Source organism: Carassius auratus, chromosome 23, assembly GCF_003368295.1.
Source record: "Carassius auratus strain Wakin chromosome 23, ASM336829v1, whole genome shotgun sequence".
NCBI lineage: Eukaryota > Metazoa > Chordata > Actinopteri > Cypriniformes > Cyprinidae > Carassius > Carassius auratus.
The window spans coordinates 1,162,253-1,181,077 of record NC_039265.1 but is presented as its reverse complement, the minus strand read 5'-3'; the positions used below and the strand labels follow the sequence as shown (position 1 = coordinate 1,181,077).

The following is an 18,825-nucleotide window of genomic DNA, read 5'->3' as shown; positions in this document are numbered from 1 at the left end:
CATGCATGCGTGTGTGTGTGTAACAGCTCTGGCAGGGGTCTGCTCTTGATCTGGTAATCAAGGTCATCTCAGTCCCTGAACCAAGGTCAGAAATAGAGTGATAGATGAAAAATTATGGCAAATGGCATTTATCATTAACTGAAGGACTTTTATTTTGCTGTAATGTGTAATCTGTTCATCTACATCACATTTTAAACCATTTGTAGATTATCGAAGGGAGTGCTTTCAAAATTAAATGAAAAAAAAACCCGCTAAATTATCTCTCTTAATTTATCCACATAAATGATGCATGCTTGGAAACATTTGAGCTGGGATTGAATGCTCATATGTGAGTGGATGGAGTGTGAAATGATGGTTATGATTGCATAGAACGACAGTATGTTTTATTCACATGGTTTAACAAAGAACTTTTTAGAAAAGCTTTGACAGATGAGACAGCAAAATATGGTCTATTTGTTTTTTAATATATATGTAGTCTGGTATTTGTACAAAAATAAACAAGATTTTAATATCATAAAAAAATAATTAGAAAAAGAAATTCAGTAATGTATTTTCCACATCATTCTGTGAAATAATCTACCGGTGATATTAAATTTTTCAATTGATATATTCTGTGGGGTAAAAATGTAAACTAATTGAAAGTGTCCATCTATTTGTCTGTATCTAGCTGTCTATCTGTCTGTCTAGCTCACTTTCTTGTCATCCCTATCTGCCTGCATTTAGCTGTCTGACTGTATGTATCTAGTTGACTGCATCTTATCTGCAGTCTGTCTGTGTCTAGCTACTTGTCTATCTAGCTGTCTGTCTGTCTTTCTCTAGCTGTATGTCTGTGCATTTAGCTGTCTTTCTGTCTGTCTGTCTGTCTCTATCTATATGTCTGTCTGTCTGTGTCTTGTTGTCTGTCTGTATCTAGCTGTCTATCTCTAGGTGTCTGTATCTAGCTGTCTGTCTGTCTGTTTCTAGCTGTCTGTAATCTAGCTGTCTGTCTTTCTGTTTCTAGCTGTCTATATCTAGCTGTCTGTCTGTCTGTCTGTCTGCATCTAGCTGTCTGTCTGTATGTCTGTCTGTCTGTCTGTCTGCATCTAGCTGTCTGTCTGTATGTCTGTCTGTCTGCATCTAGCTGTCTGTCTGTCTGTCTGTCTGTCTGTATCTAGCTGTCTGTCTGTCTGTATCTAGCTGTCTGTATATAGCTGTTAGTCTGTATCTAGCTGTCTGTATCTTGCTGTCTGTCTGTATCTAGCTGTCTGTATCTTGCTGTCTGTCTGTCTGTCTGTATCTGTCTGTCTGTCTGTATCTAGCTGTCTGTCTGTCTGTATCTTGCTGTCTGTCTGTATCTAGCTGTCTGTCTGTCTGTGTCTGTCTGTCTGTATCTAGCTGTCTGTCTGTCTGTCTGTCTGTATCTAGCTGTCTGTCTGTCTGTATCTTGCTGTCTGTCTGTCTGTCTGTATCTTGCTGTCTGTCTGTATCTAGCTGTCTGTATCTTGCTGTCTGTCTGTCTGTATCTGTCTGTCTGTCTGTCTGTATCTAGCTGTCTGTCTGTCTGTATCTTGCTGTCTGTATCTAGCTGTCTGTCTGTCTGTATCTTGCTGTCTGTCTGTATCTAGCTGTCTGTATCTTGCTGTCTGTCTGTCTGTATCTGTCTGTCTGTCTGTATCTAGCTGTCTGTCTGTCTGTATCTTGCTGTCTGTCTGTATCTAGCTGTCTGTCTGTCTGTGTCTGTCTGTCTGTCTGTCTGTATCTAGCTGTCTGTCTGTCTGTATCTTGCTGTCTGTCTGTATCTAGCTGTCTGTCTGTCTGTGTCTGTCTGTCTGTCTGTCTGTATCTAGCTGTCTGTCTGTCTGTCTGTATCTTGCTTTCTGTCTGTCTGTATCTAGCTGTCTGTCTGTCTGTGTCTGTCTGTCTGTCTGTCTGTATCTAGCTGTCTGTCTGTCTGTATCTTGCTGTCTGTCTGTATCTAGCTGTCTGTCTGTCTGTGTCTGTCTGTCTGTCTGTCTGTATCTAGCTGTCTGTCTGTCTGTCTGTATCTTGCTTTCTGTCTGTCTGTATCTTGCTTTCTGTCTGTCTGTATCTTGCTGTCTGTCTGTATCTAGCTGTCTGTCTGTCTGTATCTTGCTTTCTGTCTGTCTGTATCTAGCTGTCTGTCTGTATCTTGCTGCCTGTCTGTCTGTATCTAGCTGTCTGTCTGTCTGTATCTTGCTGTCTGTCTGTCTGTCTGTCTGTATCTAGCTGTATGTCTGTCTGTATCTTTCTGTCTGTCTGTATCTTGCTGTCTGTCTGTCTGTCTGTATCTAGCTGTCTGTCTGTCTGTATCTTGCTGTCTGTCTGTCTGTATCTTGCTGTCTGTCTGTCTGTATCTTTCTGTCTGTCTGTATCTAGCTGTCTGTCTGTCTGTATCTAGCTGTCTGTCTGTCTGTATCTTGCTGTCTGTCTGTCTGTATCTTGCTGTCTGTCTGTCTGTATCTAGCTGTCTGTCTGTCTGTATCTTGCTGTCTGTCTGTATCTATCTGTCTGTCTGTCTGTATTTGTCTGACTGTCTGTTTGTATGTAGCAGCTTGTATGTTTTATTTGTTTGTCTGTATATCTCTCCATCTAGCTGACTGTCTAGGTTACTGTTTGTATATCTGTAAGTCTAGCTGTCTGTCTGTCTATCTGTTTATCTAACTGTCTAGCTGCCTAACAAACTGTCTGTCTGTCTTATCTTTCTAACTATTTAGCGGTCTGTCTTATAGATGTACTTTGTTGTCTTTATGTATACCTGTCTATACCTGTAGACCAGACTGTCTGTCTATCTTATGTCATCTTGTCAGCCATCCTTCCATCCAAGGTGGATAGATATCACAGCTGTCTGTATCAGTCTATTCATCTGTCTGTCTGTTTATCCATGAGTCTGAAATAGATAGGTGTTGCTGTCTGTCTCTCTGTCCATGCATCTTCCTGTCTGTCAGGGTTCTCAGTTTCTCATCTCTCAGTGTCCGTTCACACAGAACGTGATTTTTCACTCTACTGCTCTGCTTTTTTATTGTTTTCTAGAAAGAAAACATCTTTGGCTGTTGTGCTCACTTATCAAATCTTCTGGAATGCCTCTCTATTTTTTGAATGCTGTGTAAATTAAAAGAAGTTTACCTTTTAAACGCAAACATTTATAGGTGATTTTTTGTTTGTGTTTCCCAGGTCTGTTTAATCAGGTGTCATCGGCGGGTGATACGTGTGATCAGAGGCAGTTGGGTCTCCTGCTGCATGATGCCATTCAGATCCCTCGACAGCTGGGCGAGGTGGCGGCCTTCGGCGGGAGCAACATCGAGCCCAGCGTCCGCAGCTGCTTTCAGCATGTGCGTGAACACGCACACACAAACACACACACATCAGTGCGTTATGATGATCACAGCGTGTGTGTTTCACTCCGATATGTCTTTGTTTATGACTGATGTTCTAGTTCTATTCTGTTATAAAGTGAATTATTGAAGCTGTCTGCTCGTGATATCCTCACATTGCCTGACACAACACTGTGTGTTGATGGTGTTGTCAGCATGAGTGTTCATATTTTCGTCATTTCATTAGTGTAAATCCTACAGCAGTTAGACTGGAGGCTATAAATACACACTTTAAAGAGAGAGACAGACATCCTGTTCAAGTGTTTGCTGTTTCACTTTTTTACAGGACACTCTGTCCATCCAACTATCTCTCTACCAGTCTGCCTCTCCATTTGCCTTTATTTTTCTCCTTATGTCTGTCTGTCTCTCATCTATATATCATATATTAATATTTATGAGGCTGTTATATCTCGACAAATGCAGCCGTGTGATTGACAGTCATTTACGGTGGTCTGGTAGGACGTGCTCCGTCCATCATCTTGATTTCAGACCGGCTGCATCTCATGCTGTTTATGGGCTTTCTGAAATCCCTCCCTGATTGGCTGCTTGTGCTTACTCTCTGTTCTCAGGTGACCAATAAGGTGGAGCTGGAGCCGAGGCAGTTTATTGATTGGATGAGGCTGGAGCCGCAGTCGATGGTTTGGCTTCCGGTTCTGCACAGAGTAGCGGCAGCAGAAGCGGCCAAACACCAGGCCAAGTGCAATATCTGTAAAGAGTTCCCCATCGTAGGCTTCAGGTACACATACATACACACACATACACTAATGACCGGTTGACTGTACATTATGAAGAAAAGAAGAACCAATGCAAACTCGTGGTCAATGCAACAGATCTGAGAAGCGTTGCACTAGACAGAGCATGATACCAATCAGATCTGTGAGAGATTTAAGACACACACACACACAGGTGCGCGCCGCACTGTCTGGGAGCAGAAAGGTTAGATTGACTCCTGAGGCCCAGCATTAATCTAAATGTCAGCATCTGATAGCACTCTAAATAAGAGTGAGACTGATGAAAGAACTGGAGGACTGAAGCATACGATCAGTGCCATTCAGACTGTTCTCTGATCAGCTCTGACACTTTTAAAAGTTCAGCTCTAAACTAGTGCTGCCAGTGTTATCATTAATGTCTGAGAAGAGTTTAGAACGTTTACTGTCATTGAGCGGGAAATACATCAAATCATGATGCATCTCAGAGCAATGTCTTACATTGTTTATGAAAGGCCACAAGATCAAATATTTCTCACCTGATATATATAAAAAAATATAATAATATTAATTAAATTGTCTCTGTTTGTCTGTCGATTTATATTAGTAATGGTGCCAGAGTTGGTTATACAGTATTTCTTAGAATTATATTTTCATTTGTAATTTTAATTTTGTGTGTGTGCGTGTGCGTGTCTATATATATATATATATATATATATATATATATATATATATATATATATATATATATATATATATATATATATATATATATATATATATATATATATATATTAGGGGTGTAACGATACGCGTATTCATATTGAATCGTTCGGTACGAGGCTTTCGGTTCGGTACGCGGTACGCATTATGTATACCGAACGGTTCGTTAGACTAATTAATTATATTTGAAAAAAAAGAGAAATATAATGATATGCATTTAACAAGGTAGCCCAATAACCCAAACGACGTAACAGGCAACGCCCCTGACACCCCCGAAGAAGAACAAAACACCAACCTATAGTTATATGTTTATGTTAGGCTACTCAGTCAAGCGCTCGCTCACTCAGCACACGCTGGGAATCCAAAGTGCACCCAAACACCAGACCTGTTGGTTATTAGAGGATCTTCTATTTCTGGTCTGTTTAATGCATTAGACATTTTGCAACGAGCCTTCAGCGCGTGCTGAGTGAGCGAGCGACTTAGGGGCTGTTCACATATCATGCCTAAAAACGCCTGGAAAACGCTCGGGTAGAATCGCTCATGAGGCGTCTGTCTTTGCTAAGCAACAATGACGTGCTCTCTCCATGAGACGCGGAAATTTCAGCAAAGGATAAATGGATTTGCAGCTTTAAAAATCGCTTGCAGTAGCTCTGCTACTGACCGTGACATCAGTGTATCGTATCGAACCGAACCGTGAATTTTGCGAACCGTTACACCCCTAATATATATATATATATATATATATATATATATATATATATATATATATATATATATATATATATATATATATATATATATATATATATATATATATATAAAGCAAGATGAGCAGGAATGCATTCTTAATGGAAAATTTTATTATTAATTAATATTTAATAACAACTCAATGGTTTATATTAATTAGTTAATATTAATTATTTAATTGTTTTAATTTGTAAATAAATCCATTTAAATATAATAAATGATAATAAGGTATAGTAATAATGAAATGATTAATACATTATATGTAATTAATACAGTATATGTTATAATTATACACAATTGAAATGGTATGGTTTATAGTAAAAAACAAGGTTCATTCATTTATAATAATTTACAATTACAAATAGAGCTAATGATCTATTGTATTTATTAATATTTTTGAATGTTAGTTTATTAAAATACAACTGTACATTGTTAGTTCATTTCAGCTTAGGTCCATTAAATATTAACAGATGCAAGTTTTGATTTTATTGTACTAATGTATTTTTAATACTAATGTATTTTATTTTTAATGTACTAATGTAATTTTTATTAGTTCGTTTATTAAAGTAGTTAATCAAAACGAATTACATTTTTGCCATTATATGTAAAAGGAGTGTTGTCTATAATAAATTAGCAATTTTTGTGTGTGTACGTGAAACACTCTATTATTGGAATAATGATAGAAGTCACTGACTCAGACAACTGCAGTAAAATAAAGAATTACAGCAGTAAAACATCTTTATTGCATTATTATATATTAATATAATATTTAGTTTTTTTGTTATAAAAGCAAGCTAGAATTTATTGTCAGCGTTAATATCAGCCGTGTGCAGATATACAGTGCCATAACTGCAGGTGAAGCATAATGAAAGTGTGTGTTAGAGAGATGTGTGGTGTTTTAGTTCGTCATCACAGCCTCCACGGTGTTTTTTAAACAGCCACTGTGTGCTGCTGTCACAATAGGTGCTGACCTTTTCAAATGCCATGCATACATACATAATGCTGGTGTATTACTGATAATCCTGCCATATTTAGCATCTCTGGCTAAGTCACACTGACAGCCTCCTCCGTCTCTGGAGGACTGACACCATCTCGTTGTGTGAGGTGTTTCTCTGAGGCAGTCGGACGCTTGACGGAGGAGATACGGAAAGAGGTTTGTCAGTGATGGATAGTAGAGAAGACTGAATGGAACGAGAGAGAGAAACGGAGAAAAATAAAGTCTGAGTCAGTCAAGCTGGGTTTTATTGAGACATGTGAAAAAACGTGGGGCTTAATTCCGTTAGATTGATGAATTCACTCACAAATCCATGCAATTGTAATTAGTTGTTTGTCAGATTAACAGTTGTTAATTGTTAAAGCAATAGTCCACAAGAGACTGATTTTGCTCCACTTAAGCACTATTCCCTCTGCATCAACAAATGACTTTTTACGAGTGCTGTGGTCAGAGGCATGGTCTAGCAGGAACAGCGTGTGTGAGTGACCAAAGTTACATTTGGCTCAAGCGATATCACCCCTCATTCTTACCTTTCTCACCTCTCTTGACTGCGGTGTCTATTAAAACTTTAATCAGGTAATTCAAAGTGGACTGTTACTTGAACATTAAATGACTAAACAACTTGGTCCACACTTTATGGACTTAGGGGCCGATCACACAGAATAGTCTTTGTGTCTAAAAGCATGAGACACGGTGCTCAGGAATCGTTTTTTATATATATATATAAAGGACCCCTTAATGTTCCAAGGTAAAGACCTTTTGCTACTAACCTGAAGACCTCTTTTTCAGTAAAACCTATTTATGCACAATTTATTTGTAAAAATAATTTTAATGTCATGCTGTCACACGTTACACATAAACCATGTTTCTGAGCAAATTGACATGTTTGGTTTTGATGAGAGATTGGATGTCAAATTAATACATGAGTAACATCTTAAAAAAGAACAGGGTTGAACATATTTCATATAGCACGTGTTAATGTTGACTTTGACAGCCCTAAAATAAAGTAAAACCAATTGGCAGCAACAACACCATAAGAGACATAAATGTCTAATTGCATAAATAATTACATAAAAAAATCCAAGTCATGTGTGTTTATAGATTTTCTCTGTATCTCTATAATATTTGGTGTAATAATACCTATTATTATTATTATTATTATTATTTAAAACTGTTGCACAATGTAACAAAAATTTGTTTCACTTACCGTATTTTCCCCCTCGCGGCTGGAGACGGTAATGTTTTCTCTTGGTTAATTTCTCTCAGTTCATGTCAAATTAATTTTGATAAATAAGTCGCACCTGACTATAAGTCGCAGGACCAGCCAAACTATGAAAAAAAGTGCGACTTATAGTCCAGAAAATACAGTAATTTTTTATAGTTCTTCTGTAATTCTGTGGTGCTATATATTATTTTACTATTTATTTTCATGTAGCATTAATATTTTGGAAAATATTTACCTCAGAAACATTTTACTGCTGGTTTAGTACAGATTTAGTACAATTTTGTACTAATGTTTTTTGTTTGTTTTTGTTTGTTTGTTTTTTTTTTTGGGGGGGGGGGCTTTTGCAAATATGGGAAGATTCTAGAAGTTTCTGTAACATTCTGTGATATTCTGTAATATTTTCTGGAACCTTGCAGAACATTGTGGGACTAATCATAAAAGACAGAAATTATTCAGTGTACACTTCTGAGTGATAACAGATTAGCTTGTTTAAGTTGACAAGAAATATATATATATATATATATATATATATATATATATATATATATATATATATATACACATGTTAATGTTAATGTTCTAATATGCCTTAGGACACCCATTACTGGCAATAAAATCACTTTAACATGCAAAGTCTCAAGGCTTATTGTTTTATTTTTCAATATCTTCTAACTTCATCAAATTGGATTTTAGATCAGATATTTGTTTTATCCGCAGCTCTCAGAAACTAATATAAAAGCTCTTGATGGCGTGATATTTAGTCATTCTCAGCAGGGGCCTCGGTGTTATATTGTGCTTTCAGATGGGCCGCACGAGAGAGAAGGAGCTTTTTACTGTCATATCATTTATGCAGAAGCAGTGGAAATATTGAACACTGGAGGAATTATATTCTATTGAATTTGCATTTCCTGGAGAGACCATAAGAAACCAGAAACAAACAACACACAGTGTGCAGTCTTCTTCCACACTCGATTTACATTTATATGAAGAAATCTGGGAAATAAAACCACTTCTAAACTGTGTGGTAATGATGTTATTCAATCGAGCGTGACGTGACTGGAGTGAATGAGTCTTCTTAAGAGGACTGTCAGGTTCAATTTCAAACAATAACAGTAACAAGTGGATAATTGTTTGACAAAACTACAGAATGGCTGCTTTTGCGTTAATGGCTAAAATCAATCCAAAGAATTCTGTCAGTTTTTTCTTCTGTAAAACGGAAAGGGATCAGTTGTGAAAAAAAGTTCATGCTGCTTTTCCATACAGTGAAGAGCTATCATGCTAATTGTCAGTTTTCTTTCTCTCTTTGCAGATATCGCAGTTTGAAGCACTTCAACTATGACGTTTGCCAGAGTTGTTTCTTCTCTGGTCGCACAGCGAAGGGTCATAAACTCAACTACCCCATGGTGGAGTACTGCACACCGGTGAGTTAGCAGCACCTGAACGTCTGCCTCTCTCCTACAATCTCTCTCTACCCATCAAATCAAGTCATGTGTAATGAAGCTCGCAAATTGGAGCTCACAAAAAGAGACAATTTGCATGAATGGGCATTATAGTGGGCATAGAGCTCTGGCTCTGTTTCAAAGCCTGAGATGCCTTCGTGTCTACTACCTACAAAGGCAGCTACCTTTCAAGACAGCAACCTATCTGAAATAAAACGGTGTAACTAAAGGGCCTTACGTACCACGGGAACCTTTACATAGTACTAGAACTAATTGTTGAAATACCCATTGTTGGGCGTTTTCGTACTGCCGTAACTGGGTGCGATTTTAGTACCAGACTGTTTTTTTTCGAGAAAACCATGTAAGCTGCTAGCCTGGAGCAGGGTATAACTAGCACAACTGGTACTACCTGTGATGTAATTGATTGGCCAGACGCTTTCGAGAACGCCCTCACCCACCCATGATTTAAAACGTCATCCTCCTGTTCTTAACACTGTTGAACATCATTTACAAATTACGTCATTGTCTACCGGCTTTACATCATATCCTAGTTCACATTGTCGGTGTGAATGCAACCCTTTAAATGGTACTGGGAAACGGGGCTTGAAAACGAAAATTCAATCGGTTCACTCCGAGCAGAATCGATATTTTAACGTTTCTGTTCCTGCGTTCCTTTGAATTATTACCGCTCCGAAACCAGTTTGGGTGGAAAAATACCGGTAATTAACTTTATTTTTTTAAAAACAATATTATGTGTCTATAATTTGCGTAATAATAATGTAAGGCACGTCATTTCTATATGCAGGCTTTACAGTTCTTACCATGCACTAGCTAGTTGGCTTTGTTGGAAAGAGGACACCGACAGGGAGCTCGGCAGATCATAACACTTGATTTATTAAACATGAAGAGGTAAACATTAGGACAGTGTGCGTCATCTCTATCTCTCTCTCTCTCTACACCTCTCATAACTGCACGCAGACTATTCTCTGCCACGTTTTTAATCGCTGGTCTCTCATCTCGCGATATTACCTTTCTATCTTATTTAAAGTTATAAAACATTAATTTTAACCTTACATTTTACTCCCTACAATAATAGGAATGTAATTTTAATACAGTACAGCGTTTTATTTACTCAAAAAGAAAAAATTGAGATCTAACGTTAGTCAATAACCCGCTGTAGTTTGTCATCTTTTCTAGATTTTGGCCAAATGTAGGCTACTAAAAAAAAAAAATCTATCATCACTTTAAAGACATCAAAAGCATTGCATTTTATTAGCCTTATTACTTTACGAAATAATGAAGGCTAAAATGCCTGTAGTCTAAAGCAAAATGTTTACGAACATTATAAAAACAGCTATTAGTTTCTCTCGAAAACAAAACAAGTTAATCCAAAAACAAATTAATTTAAGATGAAGCTGATACCTGCATCTCTCATCTGGCAGGAATCCAAATGTTTCCATGTTTCAGACGTATCTGGATGCTAAAATATAATTTATTATATAGTGTTTTTACTTTTGTCTACATAAAACATCATCCTTCAGATCGGCTTTATCAGCACAGTGAGGCGCGATCACTCTGAACGCAACATGTTGTACAACGGAGCAGTCTAACTTTTTATTTGTTTCTTTAACTCTATTTTATTTCGTTAATGTACAGGCTTTAATAAAGCAAAATGATGTTGTGTCAGCGAGATGGTCATGCCAAAGCTGATTGGTTTAAGCAAGACACAGCTGAGAGGACATTTCACTCGCTTTTTTCACATTTGCATGCCGTACTTCTGGAATTCATGATTCATTGACAGCAAATTTCAAATATTAAATGGAACGATAAAATAACGTTATTAACCGGTTAATGGCCATTTCAAATTTTCGATTCTGTTCGGAACTATAAAATTTGATTTAGTTTCTGTTTCTGTTCCTGTCAAAATTTCGCTCTTTTCCAGTTTTTGTTTTCGTTCCTTGAACCGGTTCAGATACCCACTGGGAAATAGTTGACGTAAAAGAACTTTAGTGCTGTACATTTAGTTCTGGAACTAAAGCAGTGCAAAAGGCACTACTACTTCTCACTGTAGGGTCCTATGATATGTTTGATTCTTTTTTTAAAGGTAAAGGTACCGTAAGTATTCCTTAAAATATATTGTTTTAATAGAAACTTTATTAGTAGTAGTATTTATTTCTGTCACAGAGTTAATCCGAACCCTTATTTTGATGGATTCCTTTGAAGACCTTTAAGTTACTTTTTTATCTAAGTGATATGATGATGATGTTGTTGTTTTTTTCTCAAAAGAAATGGCAAGATATTTACAAAGTGACTTTCAGAGCAGTTCTAAAGGTTATGTTAATGTATTTATGTCATCATTTAGTGCTGAAAACACTGGGTAAAGTAAACCGAACTGTGCATCTGTGCCAATTATTCACACAGAAACATGCAGAATTTATTTATTCAGTAAATAGTAATTTTGTGGCTTAATATTCACAGACACTAGTCCATATTGCATTTAGATATAATTTTATTGACCTACTTTTGATTTGTCCATTTCAAAAATTGACAAATTTCGTGATATTCCGTGTTATACAGTAAGTTACGTTTTTAAAAGTTTCGTGATCCCTTCTGTGTTTTCCGCATTGTGGAAATCGCAGGGCCCTATTACTATTTCAGAAAGTTTAAAGCAAACATTCAGAAGTAACATTCCCATAATGTTTTCAACGGAGCATTCCCTTAAAATTTTTGCTTACATTTGTATAAAACAAGACTCAAATCCAGCTGGGACTGTGACGTGTGGTCGGTGAGAAGCAGCTCACGGTACGAAAGTAATGGCGAAGGTTAGTTTCTCCTCCAGCGCTGCAGGCCAGATGGAGAGTAGTTAAAACTCAGAGGGCCTTGATCTATTAGCGTCACCGGCAGGATTTCTTCCCACCTCTACAACACAAGCTCTGTGAAACCTGAAATTTAAGGTGTTCAATTCAACAGTTCAGTTTCAGAGCGTGAAATTGAAAAGCTGTCACTGTCATTCATCAGCGTGACAAAAGGTAAACAAATTTATTTTTGCTCTCTTTGACTCGGTGCAAATTCAGGGAAGTTAGACTGAATAATGATACAAATTATAACTATTTTAACTGACACTTAAGCAAAGAAATGTTGCCTTTTCATTATTCATAAAGATGGTGGAGTGCCAGTAGATGGTTCAGATTCAGATAAAATAGTTTTTTTTGTGTGTGTGGTGCAGAGATGCTCACAAGTCTCTGAGCTAGAGTCCAAGTCAAGTCTCAAGTCTCTGAGCTAGAGTCCAAGTCAAGTCTCAAGTCTCTGAGCTAGAGTCCAAGTCAAGTCTCAAGTCTCTGAGCTAGAGTCCAAGTCAAGTCTCAAGTCTCTTTATTATATTAAGTCTCTGTGTCAGGGTTTTGGTAAGGGAGGAACTCAGGTGCAGACAGGAAGTAACGAAACACAGGATTTATTTAACAAAAAGGGAAAACAAAAACCCACGAGGGGGAAAACACTGACTAGGGAAATACAAAATAACTGAACAGGACTGAGTTAACGAGATAAACAAAGACTCAAAGCACGGGAACACTAACTATAAACAAACACTCACGGAAATACAAAACACTTCTTCAGGAACAATCACAATCACAAATGTGGTACAATCACAAGTGATGAACAATGAACCGACGCAAGACAGAGCACACTAGGAGATCTAAATAGGGGAACAATTAAGACACGACAGGTGGCACAGATAGCAATCACGACACGACTAGGTTAACAAGGGGGGCGGGGCAAGGGAACGAGACAACACAAGCACATGGCCCAAAGGCAAGGCCCTGTGCTTGTACACAAAACACGGGTCTGTCATGATCCTGCCTCAAGACTAGGAAAAATCAAGGACACGAGGGCAGAATCATGACACTCTGGTTATAATAAATGTTGCATCACGTACAGCGACCCATCCAAGCTGCTTAGAACACTGCATAGCTATATATAAGGAATTCAAAGCATGTAATATGTTATTATGACAACTCTATTTATTAGCATACAATATCAACTTTGATTTTGGTATAAAATCAGTGTAAACAGGCTATTGCAACATGACAAAAACACCAAGAATGCTTTACTTTTAAGTTAATATCTGTATTTTGCATTTATGGATTCAGTAATGGCCTTCTGTCTGTCCTGGCTGTATAGCTGCACACCTCTTGTCTGGCTTAAGAATGAACAAAGCTACGCTGACTTATGTTATTCATACAATACCTACTCACAAATAAACATCAAAAACAAAGCCGGCTGCAATGAATTTCTGTGCAAAACAGCTTTTACTACAAACACTTCAACACAAGAACATTGTTATCACACAAGAACATTTTGATAGAGAACCAAAAATATTTAAAGTAGATAAAATTAGAATAAATAAAATGGAAATGTCTACATACTATTACTACTGTAAACTTTGCAAATAGGACATCAGCCCCTTCGAGTCAATGAACAATAACAAAGTGGGCTGCAATGAATATCTGTGCAAAACGTCATGGCTCCGCTCCTACCCAATGACAGAGGCACGCAGGTTTTTTTTCCACTGGAGTACTCACGTGAAGGATGCGTGCACAACTAATAACTAATATCATCACGCTATAAAGGGTTGGCCTGCGCTGGGTGCGCCCCTCCCCCTATAACTGTTCTGTCTTGCGGAGGAGCTCATTTGTGTGCATCTGTATGAAACACGCGCTCTGAAACACGCATAGGAAAAAAGAGCGACAGAAAGAACGGCTCCCCTCCAGCCGTGACTCGGCTCCCATCGTTCATGTTTATGAGCCGTTCAAAAGAATCGGTTCGTTCGCGAACGTCACAACTCTAACAGCGAGCTCATCTGACGTGTACTAAAAATTAACATTGTTCACGAGTCCCGGAGCTCGAGTCCGAGTCGAGTCTGAAGTCTTTCGAGGACGAGTCTCAAGTCGAGTCTGAAGTCACTGTTTGTGCGACTTAAGTCGCACTCGAGTCCGAGTCTCAAACTCGAGTCCCCATCTCTGGTGTGGTGTAGTAAAGTGGTCCAACAAAATTTGTAGATTCAAACCTAGGGATTTTAAAGATGCACCCTGAGCCAATTGAAAGTCTATATAAATGTGACAAACCAAGTCAGTTGAGATGTAAAATGAATTGCGCATGTAAAATGAATTTTTAGCACCCATTGCCACTCATATATCTTTTGTTTATCTTAATTGGTCAACCATGTCCTGATTTTCTGTTTAGTCAAGTTTTACTCGACAAAATGTATGAGCATTTTAGTAAATCAATGAATCGATGAAGCATCATAAAAGTAGTCCATAAGTCTTCTGAAAACCTTATTTAGCTATGTGTGAAAAAAGAGGGAAGATCACTCAGTACTTTTGACACAATCATGTTTCTATCTTTATTTGGAATTAGTTTATAGTTTATTCATAAATTGAAGACAATGCAGCTTTTTCGTTTTATATTTGATTATTCAAATTCTGTATTTTTTCTTACTACCTCAATTTTGAATTCAATCGTGACCCTAAGAATCAGTTTTAATCAAATCATGAGGTGTCAAAAGATTCCCATCCCTATAAAAACAAACTATGCCCTTCCTAAAGCTTGAAATGGGATATGCACATATTCAAACATTACAGAAATGGCTGAGCCACTATTGTGACTTTGAACAAAGCATTTAACCCCAGGGTACTCCATGTGGATCGGTTCTGTAATAAGTTTACGATGCCGTTCTATGAAGCAACACATAAAATACTACTGGCCCCAGAATATCGATCACAGAACAGTGGTTCTATAAAGAAGTTGTTAATATTGAGTGACATTTTCAACACAATACAGCCAGCTCTCTTTGTTTCAACAATGTTGTAAGCTATAGAATTGTAATTCTAGTTGAGAAAAGTGCTACAGTGAAACATTTGAGTGCACAGACAGCAATGCTCGGCCTATTAAATTATCAGACCAGAACTTACAGTTTTATAATAAGATTGTGTTGACAGTGCTGAGCTAGAAACGGTTTTTTGTTTGGATGTAAACTCTTGTTTCTCCATCTCTTTTCAGTCATTGGCTCGCTGTTTTTTTTTTTTTTTTTTTTTTTTTGCCAGTCAGCGGGGCAGCTTTACTCCTGAATTCATCACTCCTGTCAGTCCTCTAGCACACAGACCACCAGCAGTTGTGAAATGTCCGCACGCCTTCATCTTGACAGATAGACAGTGCCTTTCATTTCCTTTCAAACTGATGTATCTCAGATACCACACTATAGAAACACACGCACATATAAGAATAAAACAAATTTAACTCAGATTCAACAGCAAATACTGTCATCAGCATTCGGAGAACAGAAGATCAATATTGAACAGAATGCGATTGTGTGGCTCTCGGTTGGGCTGTTACGCCATTATTGCTTTTTCATTGTGGTGATATTGCTTTTTGTTGTTGTGATATGGTTTTTATTAGTTGTGGGATACAGAGTTTCTTTAGCCCAGTGTCAGAGTAAATGAGTAATGTGCTGTGTTCAACTCGCGCTTTCAGCTGGAACTTCAGCACTTTTTAAAAGGAAAGCTTCACCCAAACATGGAAAAACACCATTTATTAACTTTGACTTGCTTTTTTATATTGGTCTTTATTATATTGTTATATTGGATTTTTTTTTTCTTATTCAATGGTGAAAACCCAATTTAATACAAGCAGTGTTGAGAACAAGATTCTGTTTGCTCATGTTTACTCAGTGAGGCCAGTTGAAAATATGTAGTTTTGGGGTATCAAGCTAAAAAAACAAACCATAACTGCACCATACAAGACTTGTATATTTGTTGCAATATATCATTATTGATGAAATCCATTCTATTACAAATATATATATATAGATACACTACACATACTGTATAAATATAAATAAATAAGTCTAATGCCAGTAACCCTCCAACACACCAGGTGGCAATATTGCAACTTAATTCTGGTTGCTGCGAACCATATAATGTAAAAAAAAAAAAAAAAAAAAAAAAAACTGTATGGGAATCTCAGTCTGCAGTAACTGCTGATCAAAAGCTATTTCTTTTGTATGCTTTTGTACAGTTATGGTAACAAACTATATTTTTCCACACTCAGATTTACTTGCAAAAAAAAAAAAAAAAAAACTTGAAATTTGTCTGTTTTGTATATGAGATTTGAGACGTGGCTGATAGCCTGGTATTTCTCATACAAAAGGCAAAAAAAAAAAAATGCAATGATTAAGTAATTGGTTGTTTTAATTAAATATGATTTTCTATCGTTCCGCCTCCGTGTTGATCTGAAGTTTCTAAGTTTTGTTGGACTTTGGTTTGATTTGAGAGTTTAGCAGACTGAACTGGAGAGACAGAATCCCTCTATAATGCATGGGCTGTCACATCCTTGTTTCTCGGTTGGTCTCCCAGTCTCCAGAAGAAATATGATTTGGTTGGTGAATACGTGCAGATTAGGGAGAGGAATCTTGGACTGAAACCCCTCACTCAGCTCAGTAGATAGACGGAGAATGAGAGGAGTGTGGATGGACAGATCAGTGCTGGATCTGTGTGCTTGAGAGAAAGAAGCTAATGAGCTCTGTGTGCTCTCATTATACTGCATTTGACTCAAACTGACCTAAAACACATACTGTACACTGTGCACTGAACCTGTGTCTGCTAACACCTCTGCTGCTGATTTTATGCCCTTCTAAATATAAAGGAGTGGAAACTTGTGTTTTCAGGTCAGAGATACTATGTAAAGATCCTTCAGCCGCAATTCCCATTTGCTAGCGAAGTAAGGATGCAAGTGTGTGTTTGGATGTCACCTAATCAGAGCAAATATGAGCTGTACCTTTTGGATGGCTTCCAAGGCTTTGCTATTGTATGTGGTTGCTAGGGTGTTTTGGGATGGTTTCTAAGTAGTTGGCAGATTTCACTGCCAAGTCTTTGTGATATTCTGATCTGTATGAGTCTATAAGACAATAAAATTTTTGTAAGGTGAAAATAGAAACAACAATAGGTTTTCATTCTTATAATACCAGGACATGCATCTGTTTGTCAGTAGATGTAAATTAAAATAAAATAAATAAACTACTGCATTTAGCAGACGCTTTTATCCAAAGCGACTTTTTACCTATCATGTAATTTTTACCTATAGATGCATGTTGTTGTTCAAAAGTTTGGGTTCAAACATTCATACAATTATATTTTAACATTCACATCGAAAACTAAAAAATAAATGCAGCCTTGTTAAGAAAACTTTCTTAGGAAATTCTTACCCCAAAACTTTTGAACAGTATTTTAGATGTAATTGTAAATTTGGTTGGGTTTTATTTTGATGAGAGGAAAAATAACTTTAAACGACTGGTAAAGAAAAGATTCAGAGTGCAACCCATAAATACGTTCTGCCAACGCCTACACAGCAAAGTTTAATACTGGAGGTTCAAACCACCTGTGATTCAGCCTTAATTATATTAAAGTTACTTTGAACAATTTATAATAAAGTAAATCCACTTCCTCATCCATCATCTGTGCCTCTCTCATTTTCAGACCACCTCAGGAGAAGACATGCGAGATTTCACCAAAGTCTTAAAAAACAAGTTCCGCTCCAAGAAGTATTTCACCAAGCACCCTCGCCTGGGATACCTGCCCGTCCAGACGGTCCTCGAAGGAGACAACATGGAAACGTAAGCGTCTTGAAAGAACAGAAAATCATTCTCTGTGTTTTGCAGTTGTTTGAATTGGACTCTCCGCAGGCTTTGGCTTTCTCCCGCCTCCAATTATTATCTGTCTTCACACGGAGAGCTTTTACAGCCTTCATGCAATGAGCTTATTCGCATTGCTAGGTTTGATGAGCTGTTGAGAAGTGTGAAGAATGGAGACTGACTTCTTTTCTGACTAGAAGCCCTGAAATCTGAGAAAAAGACAGGGTCTAATGCCAGGGCTAACACATTGTCCTATTAAAAACTGAGATGCAGATATTCATTATTTGCGATGTTCTAAGTAGTTGTACTGTATGTCAAGTGTTTGCTAAACAGGTTTTTAGTATGGAGTCCTGTAAGAAATCAATGAACTTGTGATGACAGCTGGCCTTTTGATTTCTGTTGGTTTGCACTCATTGGGTTTGAAATTCCATCTTGAATTGAATGATACATTAGTAATCAAGCCTCAGACACCTTGAATATAGGCTGTGTCTGCTCAGAGCTGCGGTTCAGATGTTATCATGTCAACACGTCTCGCTTCACAGTGCTGATTTTCTGTCTGTACAGAAATATCCTGCAAAACTAAATATGCAAAACTCCTATTGGAATGACGGGAATTCAGGCACAAAAATCACTGAGAAGAAAGAAATGTAAACTGCACCAGGAATAGTTATAGAATAGAATACCAAAAATGAACATTTTGTCATTTATATTTTAAAGAATTTTGAAGAACCAAACAATTGTTGACTTCCGTAGTAGAAATACTATGGGGACCATCAACCATTTGATTATCAACATTCTAAATATATTATTTTATGTTCAGCATCAGAAAGAAACAGGTTTGGAATGACATGAGGGTTAGTAAATTGACACTTTTCTTTTCTTTTTTTTTTTTTTGTGAACTGTTCCATTAAGTCAGTATAATAACTCAAGTAGAAC

The 18,825-nt window shown here is 37.3% G+C and overlaps 1 protein-coding gene across 10 annotated transcripts in view; it reads left to right on the top strand.

Annotated features, from left to right (window-relative positions):
• utrn (utrophin) overlaps positions 1-18,825 on the top strand; it is a 194,496-nt gene that overhangs the window by 151,228 nt on the left and 24,443 nt on the right. For all 10 annotated transcript variants that reach the window (XM_026199164.1, XM_026199166.1, XM_026199167.1 and 7 more), the window contains 4 exons: positions 3,172-3,329; positions 3,941-4,107; positions 9,077-9,188; positions 17,735-17,871. In XM_026199164.1, coding sequence (XP_026054949.1) covers positions 3,172-3,329; positions 3,941-4,107; positions 9,077-9,188; positions 17,735-17,871 — 574 coding nt within the window. The remainder of the gene's footprint in view (positions 1-3,171; positions 3,330-3,940; positions 4,108-9,076; positions 9,189-17,734; positions 17,872-18,825) is intronic.